At 44.3% G+C, this 25,707-nt stretch overlaps 1 protein-coding gene across 2 annotated transcripts in view; it reads left to right on the top strand.

The window, feature by feature from the left end:
* Positions 1 to 22,500, top strand: part of LOC136359550 (calpain-8-like) — a 29,449-nt gene extending 6,949 nt beyond the window's left edge. The window contains exons 3-21 of one of the 2 annotated variants that reach the window (XM_066316275.1): positions 3,388 to 3,506; positions 4,616 to 4,749; positions 5,040 to 5,208; positions 6,063 to 6,146; positions 6,947 to 7,032; positions 8,407 to 8,481; positions 9,470 to 9,630; positions 10,302 to 10,477; positions 12,260 to 12,271; positions 13,989 to 14,200; positions 14,792 to 14,828; positions 15,458 to 15,523; positions 16,431 to 16,488; positions 17,013 to 17,077; positions 18,273 to 18,341; positions 19,638 to 19,716; positions 20,608 to 20,727; positions 21,333 to 21,391; positions 22,322 to 22,500. In XM_066316275.1, the coding sequence (XP_066172372.1) occupies positions 3,388 to 3,506; positions 4,616 to 4,749; positions 5,040 to 5,208; positions 6,063 to 6,146; positions 6,947 to 7,032; positions 8,407 to 8,481; positions 9,470 to 9,630; positions 10,302 to 10,477; positions 12,260 to 12,271; positions 13,989 to 14,200; positions 14,792 to 14,828; positions 15,458 to 15,523; positions 16,431 to 16,488; positions 17,013 to 17,077; positions 18,273 to 18,341; positions 19,638 to 19,716; positions 20,608 to 20,727; positions 21,333 to 21,391; positions 22,322 to 22,345 (1,805 nt within the window). In that variant the 3' untranslated portion in view covers positions 22,346 to 22,500. Of the gene's footprint in view, positions 1 to 3,387; positions 3,507 to 4,615; positions 4,750 to 5,039; positions 5,209 to 6,062; positions 6,147 to 6,946; positions 7,033 to 8,406; positions 8,482 to 9,469; positions 9,631 to 10,301; positions 10,478 to 12,259; positions 12,272 to 13,988; positions 14,201 to 14,791; positions 14,829 to 15,457; positions 15,524 to 16,430; positions 16,489 to 17,012; positions 17,078 to 18,272; positions 18,342 to 19,637; positions 19,717 to 20,607; positions 20,728 to 21,332; positions 21,392 to 21,883; positions 22,026 to 22,321 lie in introns of those variants that run through there. The other variant, XM_066316274.1, reaches the window with a different exon arrangement.
* Positions 22,501 to 25,707: the final 3,207 nt, after the last annotated feature.

Here is a 25,707-nt window from a genome sequence, read left to right as displayed (position 1 = left end):
TAAAATATTTTCCTCACAGTGTGAAAGATTACTTAGAACCTGCAGCAGAACCAGAACAAGTTTGAGGGTCCTACATGAGGTGCCTTTCTGGGGAGGTTGTGCTCTTGTGCTGTCCTGTGGGCACAACCACAAACTAAACTCCGAAACTTGCTGCTGGCAAAATGATGTTGAACTTTGAGAAAGGGAACAGGAAGGATCAGTTTGTACTCTTTTAGAACTGGTCATATATTACCCAGTAGGGTTGAGAAGGCTTATTAATAGGGCAGGGTCCCATTATGCTGCACAAGAAGGTAAGAGGCCAACTGCACAGTTTGGGCCTTGTGATGGAAACTCCTTGATATGGACAGATTCCTACATCCTCTGAAAGTATCACAGGAGCCTAAACATCGTGCATCTCTGCTATACAAAGATGCCCCCAAACCACCTACATTCAGACACACTTCCATTTTTATCAAGTTACTGCTAAGCAAGCAATTCCCAGCTGGTTCCTTTTGGTTGGCACAAGTTTAGTCAAAGATATTGGGCCCCAGGAAGTAAGGTTTGGAGAAAGGACTCTGCAGTGCTCAAGGGAGGCATGGCTGCTTTTAGGGCCAAGTTCAACACTGCAATTCTTCCAACATAATTCTTCCCAGGTGTGTTTTGGGCAGGCATGCACTGAAATGCTTCCCTGGGAGGTCAGACTGCACTGGTGTGTTGGAGAGAGGCAGCAGCACCCACATTGCTCACTCTCCCGAGCTCTAAGAAGTTAATTCATGCTGTAAGAAAGGCACCTGAAAGGATTTCACGCTGCATTTGGCATCCTCTGGTCTGAGATTCTGTAATTGTTTAGTTCTGAGGTGGGAAGTAAACAACATATTTAAGGAAACCCCCCTCATTTCACCAAATCTGCTGCCTAGTTGTTCATCCAACATACACCATCCTCAGCAAAGCTTGGAGTATTTTCTCACTCACTGGCTTTAAAATCCTGGCCAGGATTTTAGGGGACACCATTCAGATGTTGCACATTGGGAGAGCATCAATTAGTCACTGCTGCAGGCCTTCTCTGGTCTCACAGGTTGGAGGGACACAACAGGAACACTGGGGACACCCACCTTGCCACCTTCTCTGCAATAATCTTTTGCACTTCACAGCATGCCAGGGGCAGCCAGAGCATCAGAAAAAGGAGGATTTCAGTTCTGGCTTGATATGGCTTTTCATCTTCCCCCTCTGAAAATCCATTCCCCAGACTTATCACCATTATTTCTACCTCTTCAAGGAAAGCAGAAATTATAACAGCTTAAGGCATACGCTGTACCAAGGAAAGCCTCAAAGAAATAGCTACGAAGCAGATCCAAGTGTTCTCAGTCTCATTTTTTTCTTGGCATCCAAATTTCCTTGGGAGGGAATGTTCTTAAAGCCTTTTTTCCCACACCTTGTTCTCTTATAATTTTACCTATTTTATACATAAGCACCTAAGGCTGGGAGGAAACTTCCAGGCCAGCGAGTTGATCCCTCCTTGAGAAGGTTTATGCTCATAGATGTTCTATAGTCTGAGGCTTCTGGACTTTCTTTTCTATATGCAGGGCATCAACTTTTCCATATTTCCACCTTAAATGTCACAATCCTTTTATTTTATCTCCTTCTGTGCAAAGAAAATACTATCTTTCAACTAAGAGCTCTTGCTTCAAACAGCTTTTCTGCAAAGTAGCATTTAACCTGCCTCACACTTCCTCTTCAAACTTCACTTGTATAGGATGAGCAGGACAAATTTTTTTAACCTCTCCTCATAAAAAATGCAGGTGCACGGGGAAAAAGCAGGCAATCCAACCATTTGTCTGCCCCCTTCCAGCTTAAATGCTCTTTTCTGAATGTGGCAGCCAAGATAAGGCAGAGAATCCTGGGGGAAGGCTGAAGCAGCCCCCCACATACCAAGAATGGATTTTCCCTCCTCTTTAGAAAGGCCTGAATTGCCCCAACAGGTGGCATGATATCATATTGATATCATATTGATATCATATTGATATCATATTGCACGTCATGGGTTGGGACCCATGGTGTGATCAGCCAGCTCAGGCAGCTACAGATCATCACACCAGGGACATTCCTTTACAGAAGTTTACAGAGGGACATCACACCAGGGACGCTCCTTTACAGAGGTTTCTCAGAGCAGCCCATAGGAGCCACCCGGGTACATCCCCGTGGGGTACAGGCAGCAGAGAGCACCTCAGCAAGGCTCTTCATCCTACTCTTACACTTGTAATCGCCATGGCATTGAATCATAAATCCCAAGTCAATATAAAAAGTTAACTGCTGCTCTAGGATGTTCAATCTTGCTGCAGATTAAACCCTTTCCTTGATTTCTCAATTCGCTTATTTCCTCTGAAGCAAGAGCAGCGATGCCAGTTCCTTCTGCAGAATATGCACCCGCCAAAGGAACTGTCTTGGCGCAGATAATCCTCAGGGAACCAGGAAAATGTTAGTACCCTCACAGCAGTTTTGTTTTGCTAGGCTTTCTGCACACCTCAGGAATAAAACAGAATCACAGAAGTTCCTCCTGCTGTTTGCAGTGCAAACACCACGACTCACTGCTTTTCCCGGGGCACCACCTTTGGTGTGACAGAGGCTTCTGCTTACCCAGCCTCCAATCCTCAATAAACTGGTAACCAACCCAGCAAACAGCTCCAGCTGCAAGGCACACAGCCTCCAGGGAGGGCTGGGCAAGTCCAGCTTTTCCAGAGAAAGGAATTGGCCAAAGAAAAGACTCACCTACTCACAGTCTCAGGAGACTTCAGCTTCCATTAGACTGCTGGGCAAATCTCTGGCAATAGCTCTAAGTTCAAGTTCAGACCTTCAAAGAAAGGGCTGAGGAGGAATAGGACCACAAATGTTTCTTTTATCCATTAAATCTTCTCCAAAAGATAGGAATGGAAGTCCCACCATTCTTCTATCAACCCACAGCTTTTGCCCTCTCCTGGACATCTCCTAAGCCCTTGTCTGCCCCAGATGTGGCAGCTTGAATCTACTTAAAGTGTCACATTAACTCTGTCCTGCCCAGCCACACTTTGCAACCCACATACCTCAAATGCCTTCTTCTGGCCCTGTTCTTGCTCTCCTGAGGGTATTAACAAGTTTAGGTAAAGCAGCTTGTTTTCACAGCTTCATTACAAAATCAAAGCACAGATTGGACCATTGAAATTACTGCTGTGGTCAGCCTCAGAGGCCCCAGGATACCTGTGTGGCTTGGGTGAGAGGAAAATGAGCAAAAGAGAGAAATAACAGAACAAGAATGGATTGCTGAACCAAGACTGAGTTTGGCATAGGTATTACCGCTGGCATTTTAGTCCAAGTGAGAGCATGACTTAATGGAGTTATTAATGAACTTTTCTGCCTTGTAATGTGTGTTTTTAGGTGATTGCTGGCTCCTAGCTGCCATTGCATCTCTCACTTTGAATCCAGATATTCTGTTCCGTGTTGTTCCCAAGGCTCAGAGTTTCCAGGAGGACTATGCTGGAATCTTTCATTTCCAGGTACCCATATGATCAGGGGATTGAGAATAAAAAAGGAAAATTATAGTATTTAACTAGAAGCAGCTTTGTTGTGGTGGCTGTTTTTGTTGTTGTTTGGAACATGTGAAATAATCAATAGTTACAGTGTGTATGTGAAATTGATGGGAGAGAGACAAGGAAAATAAGAACAGAATTAAATAATATTAAATGAGACCTGCTCACTGGTGAGGTTCTGCTGTCTGACAGCTGATGGGGCTCTGGGGAGTTATACAGATTTTGCAAACTGAGCTGAACCATCAGGCTGCATGAGCCCAAACCAAGCTCTGTTGCTGCCAGCTATTGAGAGGGAATTCAAGCTGGTGTGGTTCCTTCTCCTTCCTCCCTTTCCCTCCCTTTGCCTTTATTTCCTTGCCTGTGGAGCCAGAGTGTTGGGATTTAGCCAACATGCTTTGGCTGGAGGTTAGGCTCAGGTGGGAGCAGTGTGGATTTGCCCTGCTAAAGGAGCTGTTCTGATGTGGACAGAAGTTTTAGAACCCATATCCAGCCCTTCCATCAGCTCACCTTTGAGTGTTATGGTGTGAATTATCTTTCCTTTCAGGAATGCAGCAAATCCTGGAGTAAACATTTCTAGCTTTGAGGCCAAAATTTAGCACTAACTTAGTGTTTCACACATTTCCCCGTATTTTCAGAAAGGACTAGCACTATTGAGTGCTTCCCCTCTGGATGACCTCTCCTTACAGGCATTTTTACAGGCATATTGGTTTTTATTTTTTTCCTCCTTAAGGTTTGAGCCTTGAGCTAGTTCAGAGTATCCTACCCTTATGCTGGCTTCCTGGGCTGTCCACTGTGTAAACTCAATTTACATGTTCAGACAGTGGTTCTGATGCTGTGTACAACAAGATGCTGTTAATATTTCCTATCAGCAAAATTTAATATAGCATTAAGAAGCCTGATGCATGGTCCACAGAGCTGGGAGGAGTTACAAAGGAGAGGAATCCAGGATAGGAGTGAACCCTACAGTGGCTTATGCACGGGGAAGTGGTGACAGGTGAAGGGGTAGGAGGATGGCAGCGTGTAGCAATTATGGGCACACCAGCCTCCATCATCTTTTCCTTTTTTCTTTCCCTCAGTTCTGGCAGTATGGGGAGTGGGTGGACGTGGTGGTGGACGACAGGCTGCCCACCAGGAACGGGAAGTTGCTCTTCGTGCACTCGGAGGAAGGCAACGAGTTCTGGAGCGCGCTGCTGGAGAAGGCCTATGCCAAGTATGGGAACAGGAGCTGTGCCCCTGGCTGTGCCCCTGTTGGTGGCCCAGGCCACAGGTGTCAGTCACAACACACCTCATTCTAAGGCAGCCTCCCTCCAGCCTCCCTCACACCCAGTGTTAACAGCCCCCCATGGTCCATAAAAGGAGTCACCAACTGTATTTCAAGGGGCTTGAGTTTTCTTGCCCCAGGTCACACTGATGACCAACCAAATTGAGAGACCCTAAATGATAAACCCTTCCTTCAGGTGGAGATGGACCCTTTTGTAGATCTCATTGTTTCTCCCCCAGGCTGAATGGCTCTTATGAAGCTCTAGCAGGAGGCTCCACTGTGGAGGGCTTTGAGGATTTCGCTGGAGGCATCTCTGAGTCCTATGAGCTGCGGAGGGCTCCTTCAAACCTGTACCAAATCATCCAGAAGGCCCTGAGAGCTGGGTCACTGCTTGGCTGCTCCATCGATGTAAGAGGCTGACAAAGCTTTACTCTCCTTGCTCCTCTTCTCAGGGCTCTGGCTCACACTGTCACCAAAGCCCAGAACAGTGTAAGATATAGGAAGGTCTGATATAAGAGCAAGTTAAATTAATGTGAGAGCTTTATTGATTTTAGTATAAGAAAATTTGAGCAAAGTTCTAAATAACCAATGCTCACCATGTCTCCCTATTTACATGACACCATGTGATAAAACTCAGAGCTGTGAACAATCAACTGGTCTTCTGGAGCTCCACCCTCTGAATATCTTTTTTCATTCAAATTTTGTGTAATTTCAGCTCCAGACTCCCAACTGCCAAAGACAAATTCTCTGAGACACTTTGTTGTAGCCTGCAGTCTGATTCTGGCTTTGTTTTCCAGTCCTAAAAACTATTGACACCTGTAATACAAACACTCTCAAATTACAGATGATGTTTGAACATGTCTTGGAAACGTCACACCTTTCACATCCTGTTTCATTTTCTTGTTTTCATTGTGGCATATAGAGTACCAATTTTGGTATACTGGATCTCGACTGAGACAGGCTAGAGCTAAGTTCATGTGAACATGTCTTTGCAAGTGACTGGGTCTGTCACCTCAGCTGGGAACTGGATTTAGATTTCATAGCATGCTCTTGAATTTTTCTGTTCTTGGATTGCATATTAAGGGGCATGAAACTGCAGCTTTTGCTGTGGATCTCACCTTCATTTAATATACTTTGCATCGAGAATATTTGTATTCACTGTGCACACCACTTTGGATATCTTCCCCCATATTAATTTGCTTATGAAAGCTCAGTTCATACACAATATATAATCATAAATGTGCATACTTTTATTGCTCCAGATAACTGCTACATCTGAAATAGAAGCAATCACAAGTCTGAAGCTGGTAAAAGGACATGCATACTCTATCACTGGAGCAGAGGAGGTAAGCCAGCCTCTCTGGGGCCATCATGCCAGCCAGGTTGGGGTTGCAACACTGCAGTGCCTTCAGCTTTCTGATGTCTTTCAGTGACCCACCAGAAAAATGTTTCTAATTTTACACATTCATACAGAAAAAGGAGGTACCTGTAGTACTCAGCCAGGTCAGAATCTCTGTACAGGTAGTGGTGTGAAGCACACTGTACAGTCTGCCATTTGCATGGTACCAACAGGCTGAGGTACAAAGTGTAAAGGCGGGCCAAGCTGTTACTCAAACCTCAGGGTACAGAAGGGAGGAGCAGTAGAAGAGGCAGCCATTCCCCACACGTTTATGTTATGTGATGTGGGAGCGAGCACTTTCCCAGTCAGAGCTGATGGGAAAAGAGTAAAAGCCTCTTTTACTGTGAGTCTCATCTTCAGAGTGTGCCCCAGGTATTCCTGTGCTTCTGAAACTGGAATCATTACACAGATGTCCATGCCAGATAACCTCCTTCCAACCTTGCTGTGTTGTACAATGTTTTCTTCTTTTGAAGATGTAGATATTCTGCTGGTTTGTAGCTGATGATTTTCCTTGCAGGTTGCTGTCATTATATAAAATAGTGAGTGCTGCAGCTAATGGCTCACTTGGTGGCACAAGATAATGTAAAATAAGGGTGGAAGGCATCTAGGTGTCTTTTAACTATTGCAAATTGTAATGGACTGCATCACTCAAGTAAAAATCATGTTTTATCCTATCTGAAAAACAATTGCCCTCTGATGATTGGAATAATGGGAGTGCTCAGGCTCTGTTTGTTGTGGATCTTTTAGGTATATTACCGAGGACGGCCAGAGAAACTAGTGAGGCTTAGGAATCCCTGGGGTGAAGTAGAATGGACTGGATCTTGGAGTGATAAGTAGGTTTTTATATGCCCCTGCTTCTCTCTCTTTGGTGTATTTTGGAATCTATTAAAAATTAAATTGGGACAATGCAGTTAATCCAATCACAAAGCACATTTAGGAGAGATACTAAATCAGTTGGAATAAAACACTATTAATTTATTACCAAGGTTGGATATTGATCCATCCCTTCCAGCAGGCATTAATACCTGCCTCAGGCGGAGCTTTCTCATCAGAGGCAACAGCCCTTGGTTTAACTCTGAGCAGCCCAATGCAAGCCTTATCCATGTCATTTTGCAAGACAGTTTTTCTCAAATTGATCCTACCAATGGATCTTCATTTACTTTTATAAGTAAAATATACAAACCAGTCCTATTCCTGGGAGTTAAAGCAGGGATAAACCATTATACCTCTGCTTTGTCTCTGAGGTTGCTCAGCTCTAAATCACACCAGAATTTGGTACCTATTTGAGAATCTTGAAAAAGTGGGGATGCTGGCTAAGGTAAGGACACAAAAGTTTCAAAATCTCTCTGGGCTTAGAAACTGTCTGGGCTTCAAATATCTTGGAATCTTGGGAGCCTGGTAGTGACAACACCACTTTTATTTTTATGTTTAGAATGGCATAAATTTTACTGTCATTTGGGCCACAGTATATTTTTTCATGCAGCACTTTGAAATGTCACTTTCCTGTCCTGACTGACTGCAGCCTGGATGCTGATGTATCATAATTAAGGATAGAAATAACCTTACAATTAATTTTACTTTTATCAGAGCTGCTTTGCTCAGCCCCACGGTAAGGTGCCTCAGGCCCACACACACATGCCATATCCTGGTTTTGTCACACCTGTTTTACCATGGGACAACCTTGCTGAGGCAGGTGCAGCACTGCATTGTCACATGGGAGCAGATCAGAGCAGAATCCTGAGCACATTGATATCAGAATGGCAGAAATCAGAAAGGGAGCAGTGCTGTTTTCTGCGGTACATTTTCTGATTTCACCTTCTTGCTTTCTGTTCTTTCATTACACCCAACAATGGAGGTTATATCATTTCTCTGGGGAGGATATCAGGCATCTCAATATATCTTAAAATGCAGAAGCTGTGACTGACTTTCAGGCTGTGAATTTCCTAATCCAGCCAGTCTGTTTGTACCTTCTGGCACCTGGCAGGGGAGATTCAATTCAAGGCCTATTTGTTGCAAATACTGTTGCAGTCTAATTCCAGCCCAGCACAGTCAGGTTGCAGGGTGTGCTCTGTCATTTGGAGGGGCACAGGGTCTATTTGTTGAAGAAATATATACTCCTTTATCAGCTCAAGATAGGATCTAACTCAGATCTCCCTGTAGAATAAAATGCCACAGCTGAAGAGTGTGCTTCTGTGCTTTGTCTGCAGTGCTCCTGAGTGGAATTATGTTGATCCCAAACAAAAGCAGGCTCTGGATAAGCAAGTAGATGATGGAGAGTTTTGGTGAGAATTGTTCATTTAGCTTATTCTTTTGGATATTTTATGTGCCTTAAGCAATCCTTTCAATTGGATGGAGAAAAACTGCCAGCACCAAGGGGGTTAATAATGCATGCTTTGTTAGCCTCTTATTTATCTGCCTTCCTATTCAAATATTACCTTTTATTAGAGCTTGCATAACTCGGCACTTATCCAAAATATAGAGACCAGATGGTAATAAAATTAATGAGGTGGCAAGAATGAACCTCAGCTGCTCTACATTTTGAGGTTTGTTTTTTTGCTTAAATGCTACCCACTAATGAAAAAGTTCAGATTACCAGCTTGGGAAGAGTCTGTTTACTCAGACCTAATAGAAAGCCTGTCCTAACCCTGATCTGATTATATATGGATCAGTGCTGAGCGGATGTCACTCTGTCCTAGCCTGGAAAGATAAACGGCCACCGTCCTCCAGTGCAATCAGCTGCATGGGCCATCAGGCACTAGGAAATCAGAGCAGACCTCTGCTTCCAGCGTGAGGCAATCAAGGTCTGTCACTCATGCAAACCTACCAGGAATGGTAAAAACAAACATCAATGATGGGACTGAAGCAAAACACCAAACCGAGACTGTTTTCCTACAGAGTGATGCTTTCCCAAGGGCCAACTCTTACTCCCTTTAAATGGGATCTCCTTGCACATATTGTTTCACCAGTTCCAGTGAATTTGTTTATGAAGCATGAGGGATTGCCCACAGCTGGGGATGACAGAAAATGCTTTGACTGAGCCCATAATGTGTAACAACCATTGACAGAGGCTGTCTCCAGAAGATACAGCTCATTCAGGCAGTGGGCAATTTTGTTTCCCAAAAACCAGTTCCAAGTTTCAGAATTCAATTAAACGCAGCTTTGGACAGCTCTGCTAGACCACAGTTTGCTGCCCCATTGGGAGAGGTGTCCAGCTGCAGCCACCTCATCTGCTGCAGGCTGATGGACTAACCTGGTCTCTTCGTGTGCCAGGATGGCGTTTTCAGATTTCCAAAGGCAGTTCAGCCGCCTTGAGATCTGCAATTTGACTCCTGACACACTGACGAGCAACAAGGTCAACAAATGGGACCTGACGCTGTTCAATGGACAGTGGAGACGGGGTTCATCTGCTGGGGGCTGCCAGAACTACCAAGGTAAGGACCCAACCAAACAGGCCTTTGGTGAAATCCGAAATAAAACATTCAAAAACTGTTTGTGAACTGGAGGGGAAAAAAAGAGCTTGGAGGTTTAGAAGTAAGCAAGAGCCTGGGAGTTTAAATGAAGATCTAATTCACACTTACTTCTTCGTGGGGGATTACCAGCCCACCAAGCAGTTAATTTGTGGCTATATTTATTTTTTTTTTTCTTTCTGTCTGCTTTTCCTGCTTACATGGCTTTTGCTACTGGCTGGAGTAATCCTCTCAAGGGTTGGGTAGGCCAGGAAAGTGTCACAGTTCAGTGGCACTGTTATTTCCAATTCATTTTCGGGTTAGATCTCTGGGGAGGCTGTCTGGCATTTTGTCCTCTTGCAACAATAACAGCCTCAGCCAAGGACATTTCCTGGAGATAAATGACTGGCTGGAATTAACAGTATCAGCTCCTCCCTGTTGGTCATTAGTCCCAGGAAATACCCTGGTGCTTTGATTTCCCATGATGATCAGCATAGCTGTGAAAACATAAACCCACACAACTCAATGGAAAGAACTGAAAAAATTCCAGGCAGAAGTCCTTCCAGGGAGATACTCTCTGTAGGTCTAGTGACAGCCGTCTTGGCTGCAATGACAGCAAAGCCTCCTCCTTCTTGTCTCCTGTTGGGAATTCCTAGCAACATACTGGACCAATCCCCAGTTTAGAATCCGGCTGGATGAAGCAGATGATGACCACGCGGGGGGTTTGAATGAGCCGTGCTGTACGATTCTGGTGGGCTTGATGCAGAAGAACCGCAGGAGGCAGAAGAGAATGGGAGAAGGTCTGCTTAGTATTGGTTATTCACTCTATCAGGTAAAGTTTGTTCCTGATTTTAAAGGCTTGATTCCTTGTCCTGTTAAGCTGGAAAAAATTAGCAGCGTGCTACATCTTGGCATTCAGCGCTGCACTTCAATGAGATCTGGATTTCGCAAAATGACTCAATTACTTCTCTCATTTCTTCCTGACCCCCATAATATGGGAAGACTCAGATAAATTGAGGCTCAGTTTTTTTCCACTTCAACAGGATGGCAGTGTGAATTATTGAGCCAGTAATTTAGTAACAGTCTCATTGAGAATCTTCTTTTATGAAATCTGAATAGGGGCACGCTTGGGGTGCCTGGCAATTCCAGATAAGTGTTTCTGATTACAGCCTATCATTAGTCCTCGGTAGTCACTTTTTTTTGTTGTTGTTATTATTTGTCCCGTGTATTTCTAACCTTTTTTGATCCATTGTCTGCCATATGCTACTGTTCTGGTTCAGTAAATCTGAGGTTTTGTTTTCCTTGGTTTTCCCAATGTTGCTAAAAATATAATGTAAGGAAAAAACCTAGAGTGTATCCTCTAATTTCTGTGGTGTGAGGGGAGAGAAGCAAATGTAAAATTTCCAATCAGTATCATAATTACCAATATCATATGTGAAGAAAAGCAATTAAATGTTGTATAGACTCCACTGGGTGAAGATCATTAGCCAGCACAGGTGGAGCAGATGGGAATGGCTGGCTTTTGCTAATAGATCTTGTGTGGGATGGCTCGAAATTATGGGAGGTTTTCCCTAGTGCCCAAGTGCCTGCACACACACATGGCTCTCACTGAGCACATTTGTGAACTGCCTTCTCTGTAGCACCAGGCACCCTCACCTATCAGCATCCCAAATTTGTGCATTGTGGATGTCTGTCTGCTCCCATCATTGGGTACAACACTGGAGAACTTCTTGTGCTTTACATCTATTCCATCCCATCTGTGTCCTCTGCAGCCTTACCCACAGTAGGCTGGACTTGGTGACTCTTAACTCACTTAAGTGGCTTTTAAGATGTTAATTTTTGGGAAAACCCTGGCTGCTGAGTCATCTCATGTAGGCACCTAGCTATGATCCCAGCTCCTTGGATCATGCACCATAGTGGACTTACTTCATCACAACTGATGCTGTGGCTGGGGAGCTCCAGCTGGGGCTGCAGAGATGATGACCTAAAGCAGACCTCTCTGCAGGAGAAGGTGAAAAGGTGTGTGTTTAAGTCTGTCTACCTGCCCTGCAGAGCTTTTGTAAGTCATGGAGCTGCCTGCTGACAACAACTGTGTGTCCATCACCCAGCTCCTGCCCTTCCAGTGTGCTGGGTATAGGCATCAACACCTGAGGTCTCAAGGGGCCACTCATGCTCCAGAAATGTTGTGTGGGCGATGCTTTTAAAAGCTTTTTTGGGACTTTTTTGGGAGGACATTCTCTTTGGCTTTGGTTAGCAAAAGGTTTTGGTTTTGGTTAGCAAGATAGGACTAACTTCTTGACTTTCCTGACTGAGTGTTTAAAGGCTTATTCAAACTTTCCCAACCAACAGTATAATTCACAACACCACATCAGGGAAAAAGTAATTCAATATGCCATAGATTTCTCTAGATGAATATTCAGTTTTTCCTTTGGAACAGCTCTAGGAAAAAACAGAATTTCATGTGTATCTGATACTATTATATGTGGTTGTAAATGATTTTTTTTTTTTTTTTTTCAAAAAGTGTCTGAAGGAGGCTTTATCTGAATTTTTTCCCCTTCTGGCAGGTGTGGGTATATGGCAGCACTTTAATATTGTCTCTTTCCCTTCCTTCCAGATTCCTCAGGAGGTATGTAGTTTCTGCTGAAGAATTCCAGCCTCCACATGGGCACCTCCTCTTGCACTGGAGAATTTAGCTGCCACGATGATTCTTCCCTACTAATGATATCTCTTCTGGGGACCTTTGCCCTTGAATCACTGGACCAATATCTCAAGTTCTGAATAATCATATTCAAGGGACTGGGGCACAAGGATTTATTACAAATGTCTGAGTACCAGTCTTGATCTCATTTATACTTGTTGAAATTTGGCTTCCAGGAGGTTTGTACAACTGAGGTCAGAATTTGTCTGTTTAGTTCAGGCGAAGGCAGGACAGGATCTTGCACTCTCTGAGAAACTGAGAAAATGTACCTAATATTGTTTAGAAGAAATGCCAAGCTCTGTGGATCCATTCCTTTTACAGTTCTGACCTAGGGCTCCTGGTAATGAACAAGCCCTGCTCAACCTTCCCTAATGCCCCCAGATGTCAATACTGAGGCAAAGAGACTTTTCATTGCTGGAGAAAGAGACCCCAGGGGTGTCTGGCAGTAGGAATAGCCTATACTCATTACTGAGGTCCAGCAGCTTGTACTGCCAATTTTTCCTTGGCTTTTCAGCCCTTTTCCTCTCTCAGTAAATGAATGTGTGGCCATGTAGCAATTAACTGTGTTCTTTTTGCAGCCTTGCAAATGCAAGTGGAAAATGAACTTTATATATTGGGGAAGATATGGATCTGTCTTCTTAACCTTTGCAGTCCCACTTAGCTTAATATTGAGCAAGGGGAAAGGATGGGGCTGTTGAATAAATAAAAAATTCAATCTTACCTCAGAACAAAAGAGGGAAAACCCACATATTTTTCTACAGTTCACAACAGAAGACCTGAATGATTATACAATGCTTGGTAGGATTTTTGTGTGCTCTGGTCTTAGACAGAAAGAAACCTTAATCCTAAATGGTGCTTCCCATCCTGCATCAACCACACAGCATTTTTTGTGTGTCATTGAATCATACTTTTTGAAAGACATCTTTGTGGAGCAAAAGTCATGAACAGGAGTTTTATAGCAGGGATGTTGTTCTTACACTACTGTTCCTTCTTATGTCAGTGTTTTATTTTATGAACTGTGCGATGTTTCACTTCCTAAAGAGTATATTGGTATTAAGAAAAAGTGAGGTACTGTTTTCTACAAAATCTAAATGAATATCCTTAGTATTACTAATAGAAGTTGAGTAAATTACCTAATGTGGCCCCAAAACTCTCACCCTTGTGACTACTGCTTTGTTCTGTTTACTACTCTTTTCTGTCTATTTAAAGAAATCAGAGACTACAGTTCCTATTCAATTAGAAGATTTTTTTCCACCCATAAATTGCTAAAAACATTCTGAAAATTAAATTTGTCCACAAGCTGCCTATGAAAGCAAAAAATGCTCATTGCATGGAAAATTTACAGAGTAGTAATTTGATCAGATATGACCACACATTATGATACTTTTATTCATTTTATGGTACCAAGTGTAAAAAGGCATGTGAAAAGATAGCCTTTATAGAGGAAGATTCTTGCCCCTTCTAATCATCTGCCTGTTTCCCATGACAGAACCCTGGTGGTTTTCTTTTGTGCCATCCCTCACGGATTTATTATTTTACACAAAGAAACGCTTGAGATGGCTTTGAAGCGCTGAAATTGAAATCGGGTGCCTGTCTTACCAGGGAACTGCCAGAGGGTTTCTAACAAAAACCGCATTCTCCACAGCTGGAAAGCAGCACAGATGTGCAGGCAGGCCGTGCTTTCTTTGCAAGGCACCAGCCAGCAGCCCGGACCGACCCCTACGTGAACCTGCGCGAGGTCTCCAGCCGCATGACACTGCCCCGGGGACAGTACCTCATTGTGCCCTCCACCTTTGAGCCCTACAAGAATGGGGAGTTCTGCCTGAGGGTTTTTGCTGAGAAGCGGGCTAAATCACAGTGAGTACCTTCCCTGAAACCATGCCCTTCTTCATGCAAAGGGGAAGGTCACATGTTGCACCCATACCCTGGGCTTGGTCTTTTGGCTTAACCAGCAAAATAGGCCTGTTTCCACAACCCATCTTTTCCACAGTCTACCATAGTGGTCACAAATCCATGGCAGATGGTTCTTCATAATCATCATCTTCAGATGGCTCTTTAGAGGTGTGCACTTAGCACTCAGCTGGGAACAAGATCCCCCAGCTCTGTGAAGGAGAACTTCCCATAGGGTTTGAGACTATGATGATGATGTGACAGTTTTAAAAGGGTCGTATCAATAGTATCCATTGGATCAAAAACCAGGGGTCTGGATGGAAGACGAGAACAGCAAGGCTGCATGTCCCTTGGGAATATCTTCCAAGAGTTGGGGCAGGCAGAGGTGGCATGCAGAGCACAGGAAGCCAGAAACTTGAGGGCTTGTTCTGTTCATTTGTTAACACCTTATGGTTAAACAGGTTGGGGTTTTTTCCCTAATTATTTTAACGGTAAAACTTCAAAGTAGACTCATAATTTCTGATTGTTTAATTTTTTTTTTTCTTTTTTTTTCCTTAGGATGATGGGTGATGAGGTGTCTGCAAAGCCATATGAGGTTAGATGCCCTCACTGGGCATAGTTTTCTTCATAATGTGGAAGTAAAAGGGGCAAGATTTTTATTTCTCAGTTGAGCTGGGATTACAGAATATTTTTGTGCTGAGGAGAAATATTTTTTGCTCATGAGGATTTTTTACATATATCCATGTCTTAGTTTCACATTCATTTTCATGTACCTGGGCCATGTGGCACAGTAACTTCACCCCTGTAGACTGAGCTGGAAGACATTCAATTGTCCTTACCTCCAGCATGGGTGGGAGAAGGTGGAGGGGGCACATTTCCATAGAAACAAGTAATCTTTCTGAAGCCTGGGAGAAGCTGCAAAAGGCTTCCAAGGAGCTGCTGGATTGCTCTGGCCAACTGCAGCAATATTTTCACTATTTTCTAAAACTATCTTGGTAACAGAAGAAAACTTTCTTATCAGCCTTAGGAAGTATTTGCTTTCAAGCTAAGCCGGCCCCTGGCTGGTTGTGACTTAAGCAGTGCCTCTGTTTTGCCATTACTGCGGAGCACATGCTCATTTTCTGTTGCTGTAAATAAGCCCCTGTCCAGCACCTTTACAATATCCACAGCTTGCTTTCTAGAGCCATCTTGTTAACCACTCTCTTTGCCATCCTTTTCCTCTAGCCTCATGTTGATAACAAAGATATAGATGATGAGTTCAAGACTCTATTCCAAAAGCTCTCTGGAGAGGTAAGTGGATTAAAGTGAACAAAAAAGACCGAGACCTCTCTGTTATGATTATACAAATATTTGACTTGCCAATTCCTTTTACTGACTGTTCAAAAAACCAAGTATTTCTCCCTTTTTATTAACTCACAGCTTCAGTTCTGTTTCTTTTACAATAGAGAAGATTTTCTACATTGTTCCTCTTATTGGTGAAAAATGTGATTATTTTTTTCCCCCTCGATAATGCAAGGCAGGGAATAACTTTGAAAATAAGGACGATAGGAGCAAGGACTGTGAAAATATTATCCCAGGGTGAAATAAATTACCTGTGGAGTTATCGTATAATTCTGACAATTGCTTGGCTGGCCAATTCCTTCCTTTCTGTTTAGCCCCAGGAACTGGAAAACTGTTGGCTGGGCTTTTTCTCTACTTAATGTATTTTAAAAACAGTATCTACAAAGCCCCACTGCATTAGCCTGTGGCTGTCATGTCAGATTTCCTCTTAATGAACAGGTGGCCACTGCTACTGGAGAGGGAAAACGTCTTTTTAGGAAGACGTTTCTGAGTTTTGAGAGGACAATTTTAGAATTGTTTGGTTGTAGTTTCCACAAGCCATGGAAACCTCGAGTGTTTTCCTGAACTGTTTTATTCAGTCAAACCTTTTAAAAAGTTGCCATTTAACTGGTCATGTCACTGTAGCACCTAACAAACCACTTATTTCCTTTTTATTAGGTTGAATGTCTAGGAAATATGATTGAACATCTCCCTCTGATATTTGAGGGTAAATGTAAAGGGTTAGAAAAAAAATAAGGGTTTACATGCCTTAGATTTGGAAAGAAAATAGTCTCTGGATGTCTGACAGCAAATCAGTAAAGCTTGTTTCAAATAATTTTTGTGTTAACACCTACAGTTTGTTTTGTTTTCTGTCCAGGACTGTGAAGTGACTGCAACTGAACTTCAAAGGATCCTAAACAGGATTTTGGCAAAGAGTAAGTGACATTATGTACTTCCCTTTGGATGGAGCTGAGAATGGGGTCTGTGCTAACAAAACCCAGCTCTGTCAGCTAGGGGTGATGAAAAACTGAGTTTGTGTCTGGTCCCAGCTGAATTTCTCAGGGCTTGTTGAGCCTCTAAATATGGAGTGGGGTGGAAATACTGCCTGCTGCTTCCCTTCCAGATACTGCTAGCAGATGTTCTGCAGAGGCACAGCATTCCCTGGACTTTTCTGGGGGGACCACCATGGGCAGTGTTATTATGCTGCTGCAATGTTGACTTCTGTGGATAGAAGCCAATAACATCTCCTCTCACTGTGGAGAAAACAAAACAAAACAAAACAAACCCCAAAAAAACCCCTGTGCCATATTAATCAGCTGAAAGGACATAGTGGAAGAAATGGCTGAGCATTTACTTTGCTACCAAGATTTTAAGGTGGTTGATATCTCTAACATTGCCTGCAGAAAAATATGTCTTAAACTAGTTCTGACTTTGACTTTTATATTTCATTTTTGTACAGGAAAGGATGTGAAAAGTGATGGATTCAACATTAACACTTGCAGGGAGATGATCAGCCTTTTAGATGTATCCTTTGAATGTAATTTCATCACCTTCAAGTTTCTAGATCCCTTTTCCAAAACTTCCTGACAAGCTGGGCTAAGTTTACACTTCAGTTGTCCAGGCACACGGCTGGGGGCAAAAAAATCAGCCAAGCATCTCTATCAGCTCATGGTGGCAGAAACCTGAACCATTTAATCAATAGCTTCTTTTCTAACTGCATCTCTCATTGCTTAAACTTTTTCCTAAATATAGTGGGGAGAAGAAGCAGGGCCCCTTCTGCCTGGCTGCACCTGTGCAGTTCCAGGTGCACACACAGCATGCTTGGCAGGATGCAGGTTTTGAGCCCATCCTCAGCTGCTGTCTCTGAGTCAGGTCCTGCTTACAGAGCCCCGAGCTCACAGCAGCAAGGACAGGCTCCCAGGGGGAAGGCAGCAAGGACAGACAGTGCCTGCCTCCCTTCTGCAAAACTGGGAGGACACTTGGGAGCTTATAAGGTTTGTGTAGCCAAGGGAAAAGGAGAGGTCAACACCTCTACCCAGTGCTCCTTTGCACTGGGAGGGTGAAGAGCCATGCTGCCATGGATCTTGCTGGTGTTGGTGTCATGGCATGGCCGTCTTGAGGCCAGCAGGGATTCCCTGGAGAGCTTGTGGATAACTGGCTGCTAGAAGGAGAGGTGACATTGCCCTACAAGGGCAATGCTCCACAGGCTCCCAAGCTTAATGGGGTAACTCAGTAAGTACAATATCATGGTGTCCAAATCCCTGTTTCAGCATAATTTTCCACTGGAAGGGATGTTCAAGGCCCTGAAGGACATGGGAGAGGACTCTATAGACTGCTACTGACTCTTCACTGCAGCTCCTGCCTCTGGTTTCTGACGATTGTCTGCTGCAAGGCCAGGCCCTTTTCCCCCTAAGTACTCTAATCTACTGTTAAGTGTACAAAATGTGAATGCTTTTAATCATGCTTTTATGTTTAGCAATCCCGTATATCATTCCTTGAGAGTGAAGATAGCCTAGAAATTCTTGGCATGCCTTTAGCCAAGCAAATGTGGAGCTGTGGGCATGCCTGTGGGAGATGGAGATGCATTACAAATGAGAACTAAACTGGCATTAAGATGACACTGTGATGAGTGATTTGTTTTTATCAGAACTGATTGCTCTCCAGTTTTGTTAAGGATAAAGGATTCCTGATTTCTGAACCATGCCTTAACATGGCCCAGACCGATGGCACCGGCACCTTGGGACTTGTAGAATTCAAGACCCTTTGGATGAAAATTCAAAATTATTTGGTAACAACATTTCTGAGTCTATCCCCTTTCCTCCCCTCTCAGGGCTGAAGTACAGATCCAGAACTGAGATAGGGTTAAACCCTCACAGGCAGATATAATTGGAAGCCTTCCTTCTCAGGGCTCGAGTTTGTTCCTAGGGCTCTGAAACAACCTCTCACTCAGCAGGGCACAAGCAAATCCTCTTTCACCTTGGCCCCATCATTCTCCATAATTTGCAACACCTTACAGAAAGACAGATTAACTCTCTTTGATTATTGGCAAAGAAAGCTCTCTCTGCTGCCGGCTCTATTAAAGCTCATGTGAACATATCTCGGCTGTTGCAATATGTTACATTGCTGGCTGAGCATAAGCAAACAGAAGAAACATATTTTTAGAATCTACAAAAAACTGCCTTTGTATTTCTGAAATCTTATAGAGCTGCTGAATTGTTTTTTTCTGGTAGAGGACTTAATATCCGAAGAAGTTCACCCAGAATGAAGTGGTCTAAAGGAAGGTCACATTTGGACTTTCTTGGTGTAACCACCTCCCTTTCAGGCAAGCCTGCTGCCACCATACTCGATGTTGTTCATCACTGAGCATCTGCCCTAGAGTTCCATGAAGAAATGTTGGGTTCATGAAGGCCCAGCTCTGTCCTAAGGCTTGTGAGAAAAGCAAGCCATGAGACCCAAATCCAGTATTAGCTGTAGGTCTGGGTGGCTTCTAATTCTGGATAATAAACCTGCTGGCAGTAGGAGGCATCTGTCATCTTGTCTGCAATATTAAACAAGATGGACTTGGTCTGTTGCAGTGTTTGCCAAATGATAGGACATTTTCCTCACTGGCCTGTCTGCCACCATGTAATGTGAAGGCAGGCAAGCTGCCAGCCCATGGGAATGTGTTTCCCACTCTGCCTGGCTTGCCACTAGCTGCTTGAAATGTTTCCCTTGCTCATTAATGTTTCAAAGAGTAGGAGCCTGTGGTGGTACAAATCCCTGTCCCAACCATCAGTAGGCACAGCAGTGACAATGGGAACATGGCAGAGGTAGGAATGATTGTCCTGGCGCTGATTACCACACAAGCAGGGAGGATGGCAGGGCATGGGCTGCGTGGTGGGCCAGCAAACCAAGGTTAAAGCCTAGAGGAGCCCTCTGGGTAGTTCACTGTGGCTTGTAGCCCCTGATGAGACCTGTGTTACCACATCTGCATGGCTGCTGTGAGCCAGCTGTGCAAGCCCAGCCTGCCTCCCGTGCCCATGGCACAGCTGCAGGGACACACACTCGAGGGACCTCTCCCATTCCCTCCTTCCCCTTTCCACAGGCAATCTATAAGAAGGTGGACAGTGACTACTCTGGTACCATTGACTCCCACGAGATGCGGAATGCCCTCAGAGAAGCAGGTGAGTGGGCTGCTTGGGGACACTGCAGGATCACCAAACACTGGGAGAACAGCAGAGCATTTTAATGGCTTTTCTTCTCTCCTGTCACCGAGATCACAGCATTGCCAGTGACATCCTCCCTTCCTGACAGTGACACACTGCAATCCTTTTGCTGTTTCATACATCAAACCCCGTCCTCTGTTCAGCATTATGAACCACTGGCACTTTTGTCCATGCTGTGACCATTGCTTATCCATCTGATTATTGCTTGCTCTATTTTTGGCCTCATTATTTCCTAATCTAACAGTCCTCTTTCAGAGGTATGCCCAAACCCTCTTTTTCCTTCATTTCCTCCCACCACCTTTCTCTCCTCTGGAGAAGGTGCAAGCCTGATCAAGGCATGCCCCAATGATGTCCTCTCTGATGTGTTCACTTTTGGAGCAGAGCTTGCCAGCTAAGGGGCATCTAGAGGAGCACTGCTTTTTGATTTTTCTTGTGCTCAGTGAATTTTGTGTGAATGATCCAGAGACAGAAATAGCATGAATATGGGCCTGAATAGAGCCCAATGTGTTATGTGAGCAATTGGCTCTGCTGCAATCACTGCTATTCAGCTGCAGTGCCAAGACTCACTAATTAGGGGTTTATCTGGGGAACATAGGACTGGTTATACTGCGAAACAATGTGAAATATGCAGTCTGACAAAATGCTGTGGGAGATTTCTATGCCTTTCTTCACCCAGCACAATGGGCTTTGGAAAGGACCCACAGAGGTGGGTGTGGGAGTCCAACAGACCTTCTGGGTGGAATAGTCCTGCCCTTCAACCTGCAGCTGCAGCACTACATGAGTAAGTCACATCCAAGGCAGCAACTTGACCTGCTGTGTCAGTGAGTGCTGTGCTGTCCTGGCCCTCAGGTTTCAGGCTCAGCGAGGAGGTGCAGCACAGCGTTGTCGCCCGCTACGCCTGCAGCACCAAGCTGACCATCGACTTCGACGGCTTTGTGGCCTGCATGATCCGCCTGGAGACCCTCTTCAGTGAGTGCCCAGGGGCAGTTCCTGAAAGCTTTGGGGCTGCCTTAGGTGCTTGGTGTCTTTTAGCTGTGAATGTAGCAAATTGCATGGAAAGGTCAGGGTGCCAGCGAAATTGTGTCGGAGAAAGCAGCAGAGAAATAACAAAAGCCTTTCTGTCTGAATGACTGTGGGGAGTAAGGGACATGTTTCCTTAATACACCATTCTCTAGTGCTTTACAGCCATCAGCAACTTGTGGTCACTGCTCTGGCCCCCACATTGTCCCAGCTCTGACAAATGGGGCCATTTATCACTTGCAGTCCTCACTCAGACCTGATTTACAGGTTTGTCCCCAGATCATGCCAGATGCCACCACGTCAGATTTTATAGTTGTCCTGCTGCCAACTCCCATTTTGCTGCTATAGATCTATTCCACCCCATGAAGCAGCTTAGAAATTATTTGTAAGAAGAAAGTAGAGCAGCTGTAATATTATCTTACAGAACCAGCCTAGATTTCCAGTAGAACATGGCAAAAAGCCAGACCCTTACATTTTGTCAGACATAGATTCTCTACATGCCAAACTCTGTGGTATATATCTATTTTTTTTCCCCCCACTCTTCTACATTTCAGAACTGTTCCATCTCTTGGACAAAGACAAGAATGGAGTCATCCAAATCTCTCTGCCTGAGGTAAGGCTGGTCAGATTAAAATATCACCTGATCCAACTGCATCCATAGACCACACTAAAATACACTTACTTAAAATCACTATTATAAGTGATTCAATCACTATTATAAGAGAAACATGGTAGTGATTCAAAGGGCAAGTTTGTTTATGTGAAAATGTTCTTCAGACCACAAGGCCTGTCTGAATTAGCAGAATGAACTTTTACCTTGTATGAGCAAAAAAGTAAAGATACCTTCAAAACTCCCAAGGCTGATAGAGAAGGTGCTTACACAGTGCATTTCACTATCTCTTTTTAGAGGGCAGTGGTCAATTCATTAGAAAACACACAGCAGGGAACTCTTCTTTTCTGGCAGAGAATGTACTGATCAACCTGCCAGAATTAGAAGAAACCTTTTAAGATGCCAGGTCTTTTTTTTTTTCCACATTGTTTTTAATGCAAATTTTTCCTGTTGAAGCTGTTGTAAAAGCAATCAGTTTGAGCCTTCCCTTTGCAGAATACAAATATATCTCAGGAAACAGCTGGAAGGAGCCCCAAGAGGTCTATCCAATTAGTCCTCTCAGCTGAAGACTGGCTTGAGGGGAGGATGGCTAAGGAGCCCTGTGACCCTCAGTCACAGTTAGTTAAATCTAGCTGAAATTGTACATTGCATACTCCCACCCTAGAGTTTATCAAGGCTGAGAGTTGAAGCTTTCTCCAGCTTGCCCTGTAGAGCTCATCTTCCTTTGGAAGAGGCCCCACTTGCAATGTTTGAGGCTGATCCTGGCAGAAGATTTCCCTGAAGTTCAAGAGCAGATGGATCCTACATGTATAAAAGATTAAAATGCAACTCCAGCCCTTCCCAGCTTGTTCTCCCAGAGGCCTGGAAGAGTGCCCCAGTGGCATCCTGTAGACCTTCCTGATGCACTGACTTCTTGTTCTGTTTCTCCCTCAGTGGCTGTGCTGCACACTGATTTGAACCACGGTCAATCAATTCAGCAGAGACCTCTGAGGCTCTTCTGAGCATGAAACCTCTTCTCTGGCATCTCCTTGTGAAAAACAGAAAGAGAAACTTGTTTTGATTCCTGGCAAGTTACTTTAAGCCAATAAAAATTATCTACTGTCAGTTATAAAATAAATTAATTCTTAAACAAAGAAACAAACAAATAAATCCAGGACTGACCTCCTTCACTTTTCCTGCCCAAAGAGTATTGCTCCGTGCCATGCTGAAATCTCATCAATTTTGACTTAGCACGGATGGACCCAGGTGGCTATGGTTTGACTTCTGACTGTGCAGAAAAGTTCAGCAGTGTTCAAAATCCTGGAAGGGACCTCCATTGCTGCAAAATCCAGCATATGTTTTGCTCCGTGCTCAAGAGTGTGGGCAAAATTTATGTTGCTGCCCTGGCAACCTCCCTTTGCAGACAATTGTCTGCTTTGGCTGTGCCAAGTGTCTGCAGAAGCTGGGGGTGAGGAGCTCGGAGGCAGATGCTGAGCTGCTGGGAGCACAGAGGATTTGGGCACAGACACAGCCCCAAGGATTAACTGGGAATCAGGAAAATGTGGTGGCACTCCTCCACAAGTCTCGGCTCAATCCTTCAGGAGGAGGAGAGAGAATGAAAGGTTAGATGCAATATTCTGCAGTTATTTCAGCTGAGATCTTCTCCTGTGAATGCTTTCCATATGCATGCCCAAAGATGGGATTTGGAGCTTTAGTTTAATGAGTGACCGGAGCTCAGAAGCTCATGAAGGCAAGAAAGAAAAAATGCACATGTAGGGGGTCCAGGAGCCTGAAATGCAGGGGATGTCCTAATGTGGATTGTGACTTAAAGAAGAAACTGAAGCTAGCTGGCTTCAACTGTCTTAAACTTTGCACTGGCTCACAATGAGACACTTTCTTAAGACCTTGTAAAACATTTCTCCTCTTAAAAAAGCTCCTCCCTACATTAAATTTCATAGTATTCTAAAGAGTAATACCATCGCAATGCAGGCGAGATAGTCCATCACCCAATATTAGTATTCAGAAAATATTTCTGGAACTAGCAGTAATGATCTGACAAGACCATGCATGTTGCGATCAGTGACATGTCTGACACCTCTCCCCAGGAGCAGAAGGAGTTCAGGCTGAGATCTGTGTCCTCAAGGCAGATGTGGGGCCAAGACTCTGTCCCCTCCTTCTCTTCAGTGCTGTGTTTGAGAGAGGCCTTTCTCCACACCTGCTGGTTCCTAAGCTCTTTCTTTGAGCAGGAAGAAAGCAGTTGTTTGGTTCCCCTCTCTGAACACAGAATGCCTTGTGACAAACCCCACGCCTCACATCTCCCGGCATTTCTTCTTGCTGCTGGCCACAGCTGTCTGACTAAAAGGGATGCATGACCTGTGTCAGTGCACAACTCTGCCTATCTAATTGATGTTCTCTACCAGTAAAAGAGAAATAAATATTTGCTATGGGTTGCAGGATAAAAAGAGCTGGAGTAGGAACCACAAGCTTTCCCCACTGTCTCTCTGCACATATCACTGGCCATGACCTGTGTGCAGCTGTCACAGGTTGCCACCAGTGTCTCCTGGCAGATATTTGCCTGCTGACCAACAACAGACTTGCCTGGAAGGCAGAGCTACCTGGGGCAAACTGAGCACTCCAAAACCACCAGAAAATTCTGGTGAATGCTCTGCCTGTTCAGTAGGATGATCGTGTCCTTTCCTGCCCTACATCTTGCATATGCAACACGTCTCCTTGCTAACCATGCAGCAGGGTGAGCTGGCTGCTTGCAGCTTCGGATTTGCTTTCTGCTCACACGCGCTATTCATGAGCTCGTTCCAATTATGGTCAGAGAGGCCTCTCTCCACAGGATTGGGAAAACTCAAACATATGCAGAAATCCATTGCATGCTCCCACTTCTTCTCCTTTTACAGCAAGCCTGATGCCCCCATCACAATAATTCTCACAGTTATCTCAATGGCTCTCACCCTCCTGTACAGAATGGGCAGAGTGCTGCACTCCATCTTCCTTTATCTTTGGAAAGCAGGCAGCTCCAGAGGAGCCACCTCTTCTTTCATCTGTTCTTTGAGAACAGCACTTGGCTATCAGGTCTTAGAGAACAACTGCTCAAAAATAAGCCTTTTCATGGGATTGAACGTGCTTCTCCTTTTCACTTGTAGTGTCTGCAAAAGGATGATTAATGTCCACCTGATTTTCCTTCCCTGTGCTGCAAGCTGGGCAAATGTCTGTGCTCATCAGTTCTCCTAGTTAGTCCTGATGGGGCTAAAATAGCTTTTGACTAAAATGCCTGCAGCAGCTCCTGTGGAAGCAGTGGGGCATGGTGAGCTGAGCCAAGGCTTGGGCATCTGGACTCTCTTCACTCTTACACTCTGCATGTTGGCTGTGCTTCATTTTTGGAGCTGTGAAGGGCTGCAGCTCTCCTTAGATTTGAGTAGCTCAGTCATGGGGAATTACAATGCAGGCAATTCACAAAGGTTCATGAATTTGTGATCATGTCACAATGAAAATTGTGCTGTGTGGCATTCTCAGCACTTTATAGTTATGGCAGGGCTAAAGAGACTCCCACAGAAACTCTGCCACAGCTCTTCAGATCTTTCTTTTCTCTCTCCGCTTGCCCATAGAAATGTTTTCCTCTGCACAGCAGGCTGGTGAACTGGAAACTTGAACTCTGTACATTGCTCTGGTAAAATGAGATTCACATTAGACCACATTCAGAGTTCCAAATGCCTTGTGCACTAATTGCTTCGTGGTTGCCTACAGAGGAACTTCCCATGGGTATAAATCCTACCCCATCAGCATCTGACTCCAGCTTTGCACCAGAGTAAGCATCTGCATTGTGGACAGAACAGGTACCACAGGTATTTGAGATTCTGCCTATGACCTAGGAGAATAAAAAGAATCAGCCTCGTATGTGCAATTATCTGTCACTGGTTCATCGTCCCAGAGTGGGAGATTTACGGGGGATCTCTTCATCAGAGCAAGCTAATGACCAGATCCATGGATTATGAGTAAGCACAGAAGGAACAGTCCTTTACAAATTCCTTTTCAATCTTTATTTCAGACAATCCTGCTGAACCTAACTCAATGGTATGTTTTCATTCTTCCTTTCCATACAGTTCAGACAACCAGGCAGGCCTGGAAGCATCGAGATACTGTAGGCACATTCTTCCTTTCCATGTTATTCAGGATGCATCCAACATCCCAGCCTGCTATTGTTATCCTAGGCTAAGCTTATAGACCGGAGATTCAAATTCCATAAAAGCAGGTGAGATTCTGGGTGCAAAAGGAACCCAAATTCCAAAGGTTTTGAAGTTTCTCCACCACTAATGATGTCCCCAGTGATG

This window comes from Sylvia atricapilla, chromosome 3 (assembly GCF_009819655.1).
Source record: "Sylvia atricapilla isolate bSylAtr1 chromosome 3, bSylAtr1.pri, whole genome shotgun sequence".
Classification (NCBI taxonomy): Eukaryota; Metazoa; Chordata; class Aves; order Passeriformes; family Sylviidae; genus Sylvia; species Sylvia atricapilla.
This window is presented reverse-complemented; position numbering and strand designations above follow the sequence as displayed.